The following is a 14,876-nucleotide window of genomic DNA, read 5'->3' as shown; positions in this document are numbered from 1 at the left end:
TGGCTTTGCTAATAAATCAAACTTTGTGTGAGAGCACAGGAGTGGAATGTGATTTATTTCTAGATGCTATTTGGTTCTCTGACAAGTATACACACATGCACGTGCAGCAGCACTCCCATATGCCAGCACCCATAATTGGATGAGTGTCCCTCTGCATGCGCACACACACCTGTGCGCACTCTCCACACATATATGTGCCCTGCACCATGCATGAACCCTGTACTGGGCATGCATGCATGCATGCATCCACCACACATGGCCCCCACACACCCAGTTTTGGACCAACCTTTCTAAGCACAAATGGCTTGCCTTTGCAGAGGCAACAGCAACTCCTCCACCTGCCACTGTCTCTCTCCAGACTGCGTCCAGCCAGCCAGCTGGCAGGATAACAGAAAAGCAAGCCACCAAGCCTGCTGCTGCACTTTCCTTGGAACAATCCTACACTCTGCCCGCAGATACACTTGGGAGCAGCCAACAAGGAACAGAGGGCACTGAGGCAGCTGTGTTCACTGGGGTTGAGCACATCCTCGCACTTTTCTCTGGCCCTGCTTCCTGGAAGGCATCTCACAGCCGAGAAGCAAACACCCTTCTAGCCGTCCAAGGCCTTCTAGTCTGCTCAGCACCCGCCTCTCGCAAATGCTTGCCTGCTGCCATGTGACCCATGGTGTGGGGGGAGGAAGAGGGAAAAGAGGGCTGCTCCCAAGAGAAATTTAATCACGTTGCAGGTCTGGAAAAAGTGGTTTTGCTTTTGGGTTCACCCAGCAGCAGCCTGACCTTCGTACACTCCTGCACCTACCCAAGTGAAGTGTTGAAACTGTCTGCCACGTAGTAACAGCAAGGGGTGGGGTGGGTAGAAGAGACCTGTCTGGGTGCCCAACTGACAGTTTCCCTCCTAAGCAGAGTGATTACAGGTCTAAAAGGAGACATGATGACTCTTCGCAGCTGTCTGAAAAATGTTTCTCCCAATGGCCTTTCTTTTTCATGCACTCAGAGTCCCATGTCATCAAAACATGGGGACTGCGTTGCTCTCTTGCCCACCCTACCCTGAGCCAATCTGCCAGCTTGGAATTCATTGCAGCTTCCCGTCTGGTAGCTAATCCTATCTGAGCCAACTAAACAACTCCTCACGCTTCTCAAGCAGGGGAAAAGATGGGAGAGATGAGGGGAGGGCAGAAACTGATCCAAACTCTCTCCCTTCCTCTTTCTTTCTCCCAACCCCACCAGCTGCTCTTTGTTTACCCCTAGTAAGAGAGGATAAATACTCAGAGCTGGATCACACAATTGAGTTTCAGGGAATGGCTCAGAGAAGCTGCTTTGTTTAAGGAGGAAGGGAAAGGATTGAAGGGAGAAAGATTCTGGCAGCCACTGGAAAAACATTTGGCTCATTGATTCCCCACCCCAGGTGTGGGACAGTATGTACTCCCAACCCCCAGCATCCTTGTGAGAGGAACTACTCCCTCACTCACACGGGCGGCTTTGGCTACTGCCTGCCTCTCATCTGGCACCCAAGCAAGGCAACTGGGGAGATGCCTGCATGGTTCACAGCAGCAGAAACTGCAGTAGCAGTGGTGATAAAGCTCCTGCTCCCCCCCCCCCCAGTCTGCTGGCCCAACTTCATCCTCTAGATCTTGGTACACTTGTATTATGGGGAGGCGGCAGCACCTCCTCCTCCTCCTGGTTGGTCTTGCAGGCTAAAAGCACAGTGACACCTAAGCAGGGCTGCATGTTTTTGCCCTGGTGATGCCAGCAGAACCACAATCTGCCACCAGCCACACAAGTGCCAATGAGCAGTCATAGCCCAGCCCATGAGGTCCTCCCCTCTTGGGAACTGCAAGCTGGCACCCAACCCCGCCAGCTGCTTTTAACTTATGTTGCCTCAGTGGCACCTCCTCCTCCAAATGTCCAAGCCGGCCAGGTGCTCTTGCCTTTACCCTGCATCTGTCACTACTACTGCTCTTTTGGAGCAGCGGAGCTGCACAGGAGGAACAACCAGAGGCAGTGTGCCAGCCAGCCATTGCCATTGCTGGTTATTGCACAAGCATACGTGCCAGAAACCAGGAGATCAAGTGGCCGATGCCCATGCGCATTCCTGAAACAGGAAGATGGTCTTCCTGGAGCATGCATGTACAATGGACAGCTGCTCTTCTGGTTTCAGGAGTGGCAGTGCACATAAAAACAAGCTGACTGGCTTGCTGGAACCCGGAAGAGCAACAGGTGATGGTTCCACATGCCTGGAAAGATGGCTCTGCGTACCTCTGTATACTATATGAAGGAAAGAAAACATAAGCTTGACTTGCCAATGTAATGTAATGAAATGGAATGGAATAATCTAATCTAATCATATCGTAATATAATATAATATAATATAATATAATATAATATAATATAATATAATATAATATGATATGATATATGATACGATACGATACGATATAATATAAATAATAATATATGAATTTTAAAATATGGCTTCTAAAAAGCTTCTCATTAAAGTTACAATCAGTAAACCTGAGATTTCTAAGCAATTATCTTTGTCATAAATCCCCTTATTTGGGCCAAACTGAATTCTGCAATGAGAAGACTTACTTTGTTTCCTCCTGTTACAAACTGCTTACAATGTGTTCTCACAAACTGAGGGTGAACAGCAACAATCTGGATACAATGGAGAGAAAAAATAAATACATTTGGTATTGCAGTGCTAGGAATACATTGGTGCCTAGTTAATGAGTTTATTTATTTATTTAGATTTATTTATTTATTTATTTAGATTTGTATGCCGCCCCTCTCCGCAGAGTTACTGAACAAGTAGTACTTATGACCAGTCCTCAAAATTCCATTTATTGCAGCATCCCAGCAATCATATAATTGTGATCTGGTCACTGGATATGCAATTACGTCATAGCAACCTGTAATCGTACAATTGTTATTTATGTTCTTCACTAGTAGCATGATTGCAAAGATGTTCTAAATAGCAAATATACAATGTTTCACTTAACAACATCCCAGGATTTGCTTAATGATGACAAATGAAATGGCCAAAAATGCTGTTGTGATACAAGTGCTGTCCTGACAAGTGATATAAAAATTTAGGTTGCAGTGACCACCTTTGTTTGTGGTTTGATGTAAAAACTGATTTTGAGCAATCCTATACTACAACCAAAGTACTGGATTTCAGAAAAACAAATTTAAATGAAATGGGGGAATATTTTTTTATTATTATTATTATTATTATTATTATTATTATTATTATTATTATTATTATTATTATTATTATTATTTAGATTTGTATGCCACCCTTCTCCGAATACTTGGGGCAGCATACAAATAATGAATTTGAATTAAAGAATTTAAGTATTGGACTGTATTAAAAAAGCCATCTTAAAAGGCACTGGACTGTATGTAAGGCAAATTAGTAAAGACAAAAGGAAGAAGAAACCGCTATGGTTTAGTAATGATGTAAGGGCTATAGTCAATGAGTAAAAGTCTGCCTCATCCTCTTTAACTATATTTAAAGAGGATGGGAGTATTAAAGATGGGAATTAGAAAAAGAAGAAATTAAGTTAGAATGGTGGGAATACTTACAGATTAAATCTAAATATGAAAAGGATAAGAGAGATTTAGGAATTCAGAAAGAAAATATATTAGACAAATTATTGTTAGGGCCCCAGGAAAAAACAATCCAGAAAATATATCGCTATCTACTTTCTCAGGATGAGGAAAAGGGAAAAATAAAGTTAAATATGAGGAAATGGGAACAAAATTTTGGATACACTATAGAATTTGAAATCTGGCAAAAAGCATGGGAAAGAAACTTAAAAATGACTTTAGCCGCATCTTACAAAGAGAATTGGTTCAAAATGTTCTATAGATGGCATATAACACCTGTACAATTAGCCAGAATTGACAAAAAATGCCTATCAAAATGTTGGAAATGTAAAAGTGAAATTGGCTCTTATTACCATCTTTGGTGGAAGTATGACAAAGCAAAATGTTTCTGGAATACAATTACAAATTGGCTGGAAGAAATTTTAGGCATTAAAATAGAAAAAAATCCAGAAAGCATTTTGCTAGGAATATGCCAGAAAAAATTAGAAAAACACCAAATATATTTGATTATCCAAATAACTACTGCAGCCAGGTTAATTTATGCCCAATATTGGAAGAATGAAGAAATCCCTCAGGAGGAAGAGATCATAGAAAAAGTCATGCTCTGTGCAGAAATGGATAAGTTAACATTAGAAATCAAAAATAAGGAAGAATCGGACTTATATAAGTGTTGGGAGAGGTTCTATTGGTGGTTAGAGAAAAAAGAAAAAAAACGTGATTAAAATAAGATCAGAAAAACATTTATTTGACAAAACTATTCTCTGATATTAGAATTTATTGTTAATATTAAGATGTAGAATGTTTTGTATAATTTAAGATGTGTATTCTTTTCCAAAACTGGCATATGAAAATAATTTAATAGAACTATAATAGAATGTTACCATAGTTGGAAGGGGATGGGACTTTTTGCCTCCGCCAGTTGGATGAAGTTCTTTCTTCCATTGCAGCTGATCTGCCACTGCATTATCTCCCTTGCCAAAAGGCCCCTAGCTATTCGTCCCAGCCCTTTCGTCACAAAAATCTACATTCACCCACAGCCTTTTAGCCACATGGGACACTTTGCCACCATCCAATCAGAACGGTCCTAACAAAATGCTACTTTAGGAAGGAAAGAATGGGAGAGTTTGCCTCCTCTTGAGTTATCCTTCCCTGTTTGCAGAGACAGAAGTCCGTTCATGCTGTGGGCATCTAGACGATCCGATGCTCTTTTCACACACCCTTTTTGTTCATGTGGAGAGTCCCCAAAGTGTGGGGGAGGGGGCTTTTGGGAAAAAAGAGTTGGAGGGCTAATAATCCCTCCCTGTTTGCAGAGAGAGAGAGAGAGGTCCGTTCATGCTCTGGGCATCTAGACGATCCCATGCCTTTTTCACCCCTCCTGTTCATGTGGAGAGTCCCCAAATTGTGGGGGGAGGGGGCTTTAGGGGAAAAAGAGTTGGAGGGCTAATGATCCCTGCCTGTTTGTAGAGAGAGAGGTCCGTTCATGCTCTGGGCATCTAGACAATCGCATGTTTTTTTCACCCCCTCCTCTGTTCATGTGGAGAGTCCCCAAAGTGTAGGGGGGGGGACGGGGCTTTGCGGGAAAAAGAGTTGGATTGCTAATGATCCCTCCCTGTTTGCAGAGAGAGAGGTCCGTTCATGCTCTGGGCATCTAGACGATCCCATGCCTTTTTCACCCCCTCCTCTGTTCATGTGGAGAGTCCCCAAAGTGTGGGGGAACGGGGCTTTGGTGGAAAAAGAGTTGGATAATGATCCCTCCCTGTTTGCAGAGAGAGAGGTCCGTTCATGCTCTGGGCATCTAGACGATCCCATGCATTTTTCACCCCCTTCTCTGTTCATGTGGAGAGACCGCAAAGTCAGGGGGAGGGGGCTTTGGGAGCCCTTTCATACACACACATACACCAGTTCTAGTCTGAACCACTTCTCATGCAGGAGACTGTTATCGAATCATAGAGATGGAAGGGATTTCAGAGGCCACCTAGTCTGACCCAAAACTCAAGCAGGAGGCTGATACAGAATGATAGAGCTGGGGGGGATCTCAGAGGCCATCTAGTCCAACCACTGCTCAAACAGGAGATTGAAACAGAATGATAGAGATGGAGGGGACCTCAGAGGCCATCTTGTCCAACCCTCTTCACAAGCAAGAGAATTGGTCTCCCAGTCAAATTTTTGGGCTGCTAAATTGGCTGGTGGAACTCCTGCCTCACAACATAATAATCCTTAAAAAGCTAATTTGGGAAACCAATCAGATTGGTTCTAAAGGGGTGGGTGGGGGAGAGAGCTAAGTAGCATCCTCTTAGCAAAGGACAGAAGTGAAGTTACTGGTTACGGTCTGGGCCCCTTTATGACCTGCTCATCATGGTAATCTGTGGAATTATTACAATGCGTTAAGCACTTATGACAAAAGAAAGTGGCAAAAACTTTGAGGCCTCAGAAGTGGGGTTAGGGGCCACCTCCACCCTCCACCCATTCACATTTAACAAGAGTTTGAAGGGACCTTGGAGAGTCCCCAAAGTGGATCTATGGAATTTTTACGATGCATGGAGGCTGATGCAAAAGGAACAAGTGGTTATGAGAAAATAAACTTGCTGGCATCTAGTCCAACCCCCTTCTCAAGCAGGAGACCCTTACAGAATTGGATGGGATATTAAGGAGATCATCTATAATCATAGAGATAATCTAATCCAACCCCCTTCTCAAGCAGATTTCTACAGAATCTGAGAGATGGAAGGGACCATAGAGGTCATATAGTCCAACCTTTCTCAAGCAGGAGATTTCTACAGAACAACAGAGTTTAAGGAGACACCAGAGGTCATTAGTCCAACTCCCTGATCAAGTCGGTGACCTCTTCAGATTCCCATACAAATTAACAAGTGTTGGAAAGGACCTCGGAAGTCTGTGACCACCCTCCCACCCTCCACCTGTACAAATTAACAAGAGTTGGAAGGGATTCTGGAGAGAGAGAGAGAGAGAGAGAAATGCAAAGGGAGTTTGAGAGAGGATCATGTAGCAGTGAGTTCCCCGGCCAATTTAGCAGCTCAGAATTTGTCAAATGTGTATGGATGGAAGGGGCGGGGTGGGACTGGATGACCTCCAAGGTCCCTTTCAACTCTTGTTAAAAGTGTATGAGTGGAGGGCGGGGCTAGCCCCCTACCCCCACTTCTGAGGCCTCAGAGTTTTTGCTTCTCTCGGTAAACACTTTATTTTGTCATTAGTGCTCCACGCATCGTAAAAATTCCACAGATTACCATGACAACCAGGTCATAAAGGGGCCCCAGACAGTAACCAGTAACTTCACTTCTGTCCTTTGCTAAGAGGATGTTACCTAGCTGTCTCTCCTACCCCTTTTGTGAGGACAAATCTGATTGGTTTCCCAAATTAGCTTTTTAAGGATTACCATGTTGTGAGGCAGGGAGTTCCACCAGTCAATTTAGCAGCCCAGAAATTCTCCTGCTGGGACTGAGTTAAAAATTAGTATAAATAACAGGTCCCGCCCCCATGCTGCCCTTAGTGGGCCAGTCTATAATAAATTGAAGTCATAGTGTAAGTAAACCAAGAACTTTTATTAACTGTAATTAACATAAGTAAACTAAGGCACTGAACTGTGCCCCTTGGCCAATGGCCAAGAGGGTTTGGACTCTCCTTGCAGTGCATCGAGAAGACCGTTCAGGTAAGTTCGCCGGTTCTTCTCCACTGCACTGCTACGGAGAGTCCAACATGGGATATACCCAAGCTTAATGAACTAGGGCGGGAACAGGTTGGACCAGGAGCGCAGGAACTTTGCACACCCTCTGCAGCATTCTGCGTCCGAATGCTGCCTCGGCTGAAGCATACACATCGAGATGGTAATGTTTGATGAATGTATTGGGGGCAGCCCAGGTTGCTGCGCGACAAATGTCCTCAATCGGTGCTCGTTTCGCCCATGCTGCTGCAGTGGCTACACTTCTAGTGGAGTGGGCTGTGATGCCCTTGGGCGGTGATGTGGAACTTGCTTGGTACGCTGAGATGATGCAAGCACTAATCCAACGACTAATTGTTCTAGGCGAGACCCTAGATCTCATGGAAGGTGGGAAATAGGACATAAATAGGGATTCTATCATTCGAAATGTACTTGTACGCTTGAGGTATATTTTAAGGGCCATCTCACTTCCAAAGGGTGTGAGTCATGAGTTCAAAAATCCGGCAAAGTGATCTCTTGAGTTCGATGAAATACTGTGTTGACTTTAGGCAGGAAAGTCAGGTCCAGGCGTAGTACCACCCTGTCCAGGTGAAAAACGCACAAGTCTGGCCTAATTGACAAAGCTGATAATTCTGACACTCTCTTTGCCGATGTGATGGCTACCAAAAATGCCGTTTTAAGGGATAACAGATGTAGGGGAACCTCACGTAGAGGTTCGAACGGGGGACTGGTTAGGGCCTGCAGTACAAGCGGTAAGTCCCATGTTGGGAAACGGTGTATTGTTGGGGGCCGTATACTGGCTGCTCCCCTGATGAAGTCCTTCACCCACGGGTGGTGTGAGAGGGGCTGAGAAAAGTCCATCTTGAGGATGGTGGCTATGGCCGCCACCTGTCTCCGCAGTGTGTTGAGTGCTAAGCCCTTGTCTAGGCCTGCTTGCAGAAATGACAGCAGTTGCACCACCACGGGAGACTGTGGGTTGAATTTTTGACTTTTGCAGAAAGTGCAGTATGCTTCCCAGGTAGCTTGGTAAATTTGGGTTGTAGATGGTCTCTGTGACACCTGAATGGTGTTGTTGACCTTCTCTGGCACTTGCTCCTTCCTTAATCTGTCCCCCTCAAGTGCCACATGGCAAGTTTCCACCAATGGGGATCTGGATGAGATATCGACCCCTGTGTTAAAGATATCTGGTGGCAAGGGATGCACCAAGGGGATGAAATTGATAGGTCCTTCAGGTCGGCGAACTAGGGGCATCTGGGCCAGTATGGAGCTACTAGAAGAACCTCTGCTTGTTCCTGTAGTAATTTGCTTACCACTCTTGGAATCAAACACACTGGTGGGAAGGCGTAAAGTATGAGGGCATGGGCAGACCAGAGCGTACACCTGCTCCACTCCCGGTGTTGGGAAGCGGGAGAAGAATCTTGGCAATTTGTTGTTGTGATGCATCACAAATAGATCTACTTCTGGCCTCCCATATTTGTTGATGATATCCTGAAATAGATCTGGGCTCAGACTCCATTCCGCCAGATCGATGGTCATCTGGTTCAGCCAGTCTGCCTGAACATTGGAGATGCCGGAGATGTGCTTGGCTCTCAGAGAGGCGAGGTGCCGTTCTGCCTAGTTGAATAGGTGGTGAGCCTCCAGCATGAGGCGACCTGATCTTGTGACCCTTGTGATTGATATGAGCTCGTGTAGTCACATTGTCCGTTAGTATGAGGACATGTTGACCTTTCACCTGTGGAGGAAAACTCCGTAGAGCCAAACGGACTACCTGGAGCTCTAAAAGGTTGATGTTGGGGTTTTCCAGCTCCCCTGGAGTCCACAGCCCCTGGGCTACTCCTGAGGTGGAGTGGGTGCTCCAGCCCGAGAGGCTCACATCTGTTGTTATAGTCATCTCCTGATGCAGTAGGAACGGTGAACCCTGTTGGAGCGCTGAGGACCTCCACCATGCGAGCGATCAGTGCACTTCTGTCACGATTGCTACGGATCTGCGAGAGTGGCTGATCCACCCCTTTTGGAAGGGGATCAAGAACCACTGCAGGGGTCTGGCATGGAGCCTGGCCCATGGAACAATGCCTATTCAAGAGATAAACATCACGAGCAACTGAGAGAGGAAGGCCAGTTGGACTTTCCTCCTGCACTGTAGGTCCAATACCATGTCTCTGATCTTGGATCTATTGTTCGGTGGACAGGAACACTTTGCCAGTCATGGTATCGATATTGGTACCCAGATGTGGTAGGTACCTGGTTGTAGTCATGTGGCTTTTCTGGTAATTGACCATGAAGCCATGCCTTTCCAGTGTCTTGATGGTTTCTGCTAAGTCGCAACATGCCTTGTGGGGGCTCTTGGATAGTATAATGATGTTGTCCAAATAAACCATCAGGCGTAATGGACGAGTTCTGAGGTCTGCCATTAGAACGTCCAGAAGTTTTGTGAACGTTCTTGGCGCTGAGGAGAGACCGAACAGCATGGCCCTGTATTGGAAGTGGTGATTTTCGAAACAGAATCGGAGGAATTTCCTGTGTTCCGGATGGATTGGAACATGTAGGTATGCCTCTTTCAAATCTATGGATGTTAGCCAGTCTTTTTGCCAAATGGATGTGAGGATAGACTTCAAGGAGTGCATTTTGCAGCCACGGTACCTCACATAGATATTTAGCTGTTTGAGATTGAATATGAGGCGAAACCCGCCTGAGGTCTTGGGGACCATGAATACTATACCCCTGCCCCTCTTGTTGTGCGGGGACTCTCTCAATCGTGCCAATCTCCAGTAAATGATAGATCTCCTGATGTAAGAGTTGTCGTTTGTCCAGATTGAAAATTACTGGACACTGTAAGAACCTGCTTGGAGGCAAATGGATGAAATCTATTCTGAGGCCCTGGGATAAGGTTTCTATGGGCCAGGTATCTGCAGAGATAGCTTCCCAGGAGGCAGTGAAATGCTGTAGCCTGTCTCCTATGGGGAAGGGGCCTCGGGGGGTCACTTGTTCTTACGGAAGCCTCCCCTGTTAGGTCCTCTGAAGGACTTCCTGTATTGTTGAAATTGTCTATTCCTGTCTCCAAAGTTACTCCTATCAGATCTATAGGATGACTGTTGGTAGGACCCCTGGGTATACGACCTGCCGGTTTGGGGTGAAGTCAAGGAAGTTTCCACCCAAAAGGGCTGCCGTCTAAAGTATGTGGCTGAGCGCCTATATGTTTTAGGCAGGACCTTCTTTTTGTCCTTGTCCTCTATGAGGACCTTATCTAGAGACTCGCCGAACAGTTTGGACCCGTCGAAGGGTGCTGAGGCCAGAGGCCATTTTGATTTGGCATCTGCCTACCAAGTGCGGAGCCAAAGGAGACGGCGGGAAGACAGATTCGCAGCCAAGGCCCGTGAAGAAAATCTGGCTGCTGAGAGTGTGGCATCCGCCGAGAATTCAGCTGCCGCCAGGAGCTTGTTAATGTTTTGTCTGAGGCGCCCCCTCCTCCGGTCCCAGTTTCATGAGCATATCCTGAAGCCAAAGGATTGATGATTTGAAAAGCCCTGCGAAGGCTGGTGTATCAGGAGGTGGCCCCTCCTCTTCAGACAAACCATCATCTGGCTCTGAACCTGGATCTCTCAGACCTGATCCCTCATGAAGGGAATCATGCGCAGGAGATGGGGGTGCTGGGGCTGCCCATATATTCCTGTGCGTAGAGGGCGAAGGTGAGGCTGGGGGGGGGGCGCGGTTGTTGCATATTGCTGGACCCCTGCAGTGATCCCATGCAAATACGCTGAAGCAATCATGTCCTGTATGGCCGGGGACATGCAATGCCATGTGTCTGGGGAAGAGCGGAGCCCTGCCACTGTTGGCCTGAATGCAGCCGAAGCAGTTGATGGCAGGATGGGAAGCTGCCATACTGAGGTGGATGCTGCCACCGTCTTGGGTCTCCCTGGGGCCTCTCTAGTCAGGGCTGGAGCTGCTGATCTATCTGGTGACCAGTCCCCGTCCGTGGCCGATCCAATTCTTTCCGGGGGTGGGTGGGGTGGAGGTGGCCATAGGCCCCAGATTCTGACCTGTGATGTTTGCAAGGGCCAGTAGAGCTTGCCTTTGGGCTGCTTCCAATTGCCCCTCTAGGGCCTTGATGCGTTTCCCTGCTTCTTTCAGGGCAGAAGATGCTTGGGAACTTTTGGATTTGGATTTTGAGGAGTGGTTTTTCTCCTTTGTCTTTGGGTTAGGAGCCCCTGAAGTAGATGGATCTGCTACCATCGATTGGGGTAAATCTGCCATTAGGAAAGGTACAATTTGCAATATCACCCAGTAACCTCTCGATAGCTGCGTCAGCAATAAAATGAGGCCCAAGAAAATGGCGACCATTAGCTCGGCATTGTCACTTGCTGTGTCTTACAGGATGTCCTGTAATTGGGGCTCACCAGTGTCATTCATGCCCCAAAGAAAATGGCGGGTGGAAGTTACGGTCTCCGGGCACGCCCCCAAAATGGCGGCATCCTAAATGGGCTTTGCAGGCCAATTTCGCTATGTAGGGTACGCCCCTCTGCCGGCGATGTCTCCATTCAGGCCACCCTTGTGTTGTCTCTTCTGGCAGGTGGGGCCTGCGGATGTTAAATAAGCCATCCGGGGCGGTGGTATCACCGGAAATCGCCTGCGTCACTGTAAGTTCGTGCAGGATTTTTGAATTCCGGCTTTCCCCTTTCGGTTCTCAACAGCGCCGCTGAGCCTCCTCGATTCGCGCTTCGTTCTGGCCTTGGCCAGGCACCGATCCGGGTATCGAGTCGGTTGCTGGGTCTGGGGTGTGGCCGTGCAGGCCGGGGACCCCCACCCTTGCGACTCCCAGTCCCTGGAGCAGTACCCTACAGGGAAGAGGCTCCACCTGGGGTGAAAGGATTCAGGCAATACTCCTCAGAGCAGGGGCCTGTTCCAGCGAAGGTGTCACGCTGTTTCTGTAAGAAAGAAACAGAGAGAGATTATTAGCAATGAATTTTAACTGTAAATACTCTATCAAAGAAAGGTAAATTAATTCAGACTAAAGAAGTCATAGGAGAGAAAAACTCGTGTGTCCCTTCACTATGACTGAGTTTTTAAGACTGGCCCACTAAGGGCAGCATGAGAGTGGGACCTGTTATTTATGCTAATTTTTAACTCAGTCCCTTCCAATAAGGCTGAAGTATCACCCCTGTTGGACTCTCCGTAGCAATGCAGTGGAGAATACAGGAGATAGTATAAGGGCAGATTAGATGGACCATGAGGTCTTTTTCTGCCATCAATCTTCTATGTTTCTACAACCATGACATTGTGCTTTATAACAGTGCGACTTAGTAATTGAAATTCTGATCATAACAGCTGTCTTTAACTGACTACCTATATCTGTTATTTTGTTTCAAAAAGAAAAAACAAATATTATTTCATATAGAATTACAGTGGTACCTCTACTTAAGAACTTAATTCGTTCTGTGACCAGGTTCTTAAGTAGAAAAGTTTGTAAGTAGAAGCAATTTTTCCCATAGGAATCAATGTAAAAGCAAATAATGTATGCAAACCCATTAGGAAAGAAATAAAAGCTCGGAATTTGGATAGGAGGAGGAGGAAGAAGAGGAGGAGGACAATCACTGCCGAAGGAAGAAAGTGAGGTGAGGGAAATCAAAAAAATCTAAAACTTTAAGGCTTAAAGAAAAAAAAAGAGGAGCACTGAGGTGGCGAGGAGCACACACCTCCCATACACCCAGCGCAAGGCTACCTCCCATACACTGGCAGGCAAGAGGTGGGAACCTCCCACTCCTTTGACCGAAATGCGGCTGCTGCTGCTACCTGCTTCCTCTTCTTTCCCATGCTGAAGGGCTCCCCTTCCCTCTCGCTCGCTTGTTTTGTACCCACTGTCTTTCCTTCACTATGGTGACACCTCGGTTTGGCTGAAGCTGAGTTTATCCGATTGGGGCAAAGCGCCCCTTTTGCCTTTCTGCGCCCAGACGCTCCGGGAAGCAACCTCCCGCTGGGTGTATGGGAGGCAGCACAAGGGTGTCACCACAGCGAAGTGGTTTATTCCCTCTCCTAGCACCCAGAGAAAGGAAAATGCTCCATTCACTCAGGGCTATTGAGTAGGAGGAGATCATACTGCCTAAAATCGCACAGTGAGTCTGCAGTCAACAGTGATTATCTAGAAAAGTTCTTAAGTAGAGGGATTCTTAGGTAGAAGTACCACTATATATAGAGCCATCATGTCAAAATTATGGAATGTGTGCTAGAGGTGGCATACGGAGCCATATATGAGGGCACATAAGACACTGTCATGCGTCAACTCCAGTATGCATGTGTACGCTGACCAGCTGATTTCCAGCCTTCTGGATGGTGGGGGAAGTCATTTTCATTTCCCGAGGCTTCAAGAAAGTCTCCTAAAGCCTGGGGAGGGCAAAACGTATCCAATGGGCCTACCAGAATTTTGGAAATGATCTTCTGGTAGGCCCATTGGGTCGTTTTTGCCATCCAGTGGCTTTGAGGATTTTCCTAAAGCCTGGGAGGAGCAAAAAAAAGTCTGGAGGCTTCAGTGAGGCATGCGCGTATGTGCACAGAAACAGCATGGGAGTTTCTGTGCGCGTGCACAGACAGAGGGCATTACATTATGGATGTGGGCATGCATGTGCCCTTTTGGCACCTAAGCAATATAGAGTGATATTAACTAAAATCAATTGTCTGAACTTAAAATCAACCCTACTTTCTTTTGACCCTATCAATTTTCTTTGTCCCATTACAGGAGTATCAAACTCGATTTTGTTGAGGGCCACATCAGAGTTGTGATTGTTTTGTGGGGGGACTGGGGGGGGGGCATGACCAGCACAAGCAAGTGAGCAGCATAACAGGGCTTGCACCTTCATCCAGTCTGCTGGAACTCACTATGCCAGGGAAGAAATGAGAGACCCTGTTATCCTGCAGACTCCGCCGATGATTGAACAGTGAAGCTTTATGCCAACCATAATGCTGACCAGGTGGGTGTAGGTCAAGCAGGACAGGCTGGCTGAGAAGAGGGAATCACTGCCACCAGCTGCTTCCATGCCCAACCTGTGTCTGATTTAAAGAAAATAGAAGCACAGCAATGGGATTACCCTCAAAATAGCTCCATTTCCAAGAGCCCCGTTTGCACGCAGACTCCCCATTTGCAAGCATATGGAGTCCATGGGACAATGGGCTGTCAATCCTCCCCCGGTGCAGTGAACTCCAGTGGGTTGGACATGGGTCAAATGCTTCATTCCTGAAGTCAAACAGTAAGGATGGCACACATGAGTAGGCAGTGCACTTGGGCCATGGACAGCATTGGTTCCTGCACCTGGCCTTAGATCAGACCTGTCCCGGAGTAAGCAAGGGACTGCCCAGCCACCTTGGCCGCTGGGCATACACATAGGAGGCGGTCAGGATGTAGTGACTTGGGTGATAGGGAGGTTCTCAGAATGTAGTCAGCCTGTGGGAGAAGACGGTCTTCAGGGATGCCACACACCATGCGCACTAGCTGCCTCCTATCCATGAGCCCAGGGCATGGAGTTATGCTAGATCCTCATTGGCCCCAACCCTGCAGATCTAGGGCTGACTGCTTTCTAGCCTAGATGGCCACCATCAAGTTGTAGAT

General features: G+C 46.9%; 1 protein-coding gene across 4 annotated transcripts in view; it reads right to left on the bottom strand.

Annotated features, from left to right (window-relative positions):
* Positions 1–14,876, bottom strand: part of VPS41 (VPS41 subunit of HOPS complex) — a 496,439-nt gene that overhangs the window by 286,572 nt on the left and 194,991 nt on the right. For all 4 annotated transcript variants that reach the window (XM_070726287.1, XM_070726291.1, XM_070726289.1 and 1 more), the window contains one exon: positions 2,587–2,652. In XM_070726287.1, coding sequence (XP_070582388.1) covers positions 2,587–2,652 — 66 coding nt within the window. The remainder of the gene's footprint in view (positions 1–2,586; positions 2,653–14,876) is intronic.

Source organism: Erythrolamprus reginae, chromosome Z (genome assembly GCF_031021105.1).
Source record: "Erythrolamprus reginae isolate rEryReg1 chromosome Z, rEryReg1.hap1, whole genome shotgun sequence".
Lineage (NCBI taxonomy): Eukaryota > Metazoa > Chordata > Lepidosauria > Squamata > Dipsadidae > Erythrolamprus > Erythrolamprus reginae.
This window is presented reverse-complemented; position numbering and strand designations above follow the sequence as displayed.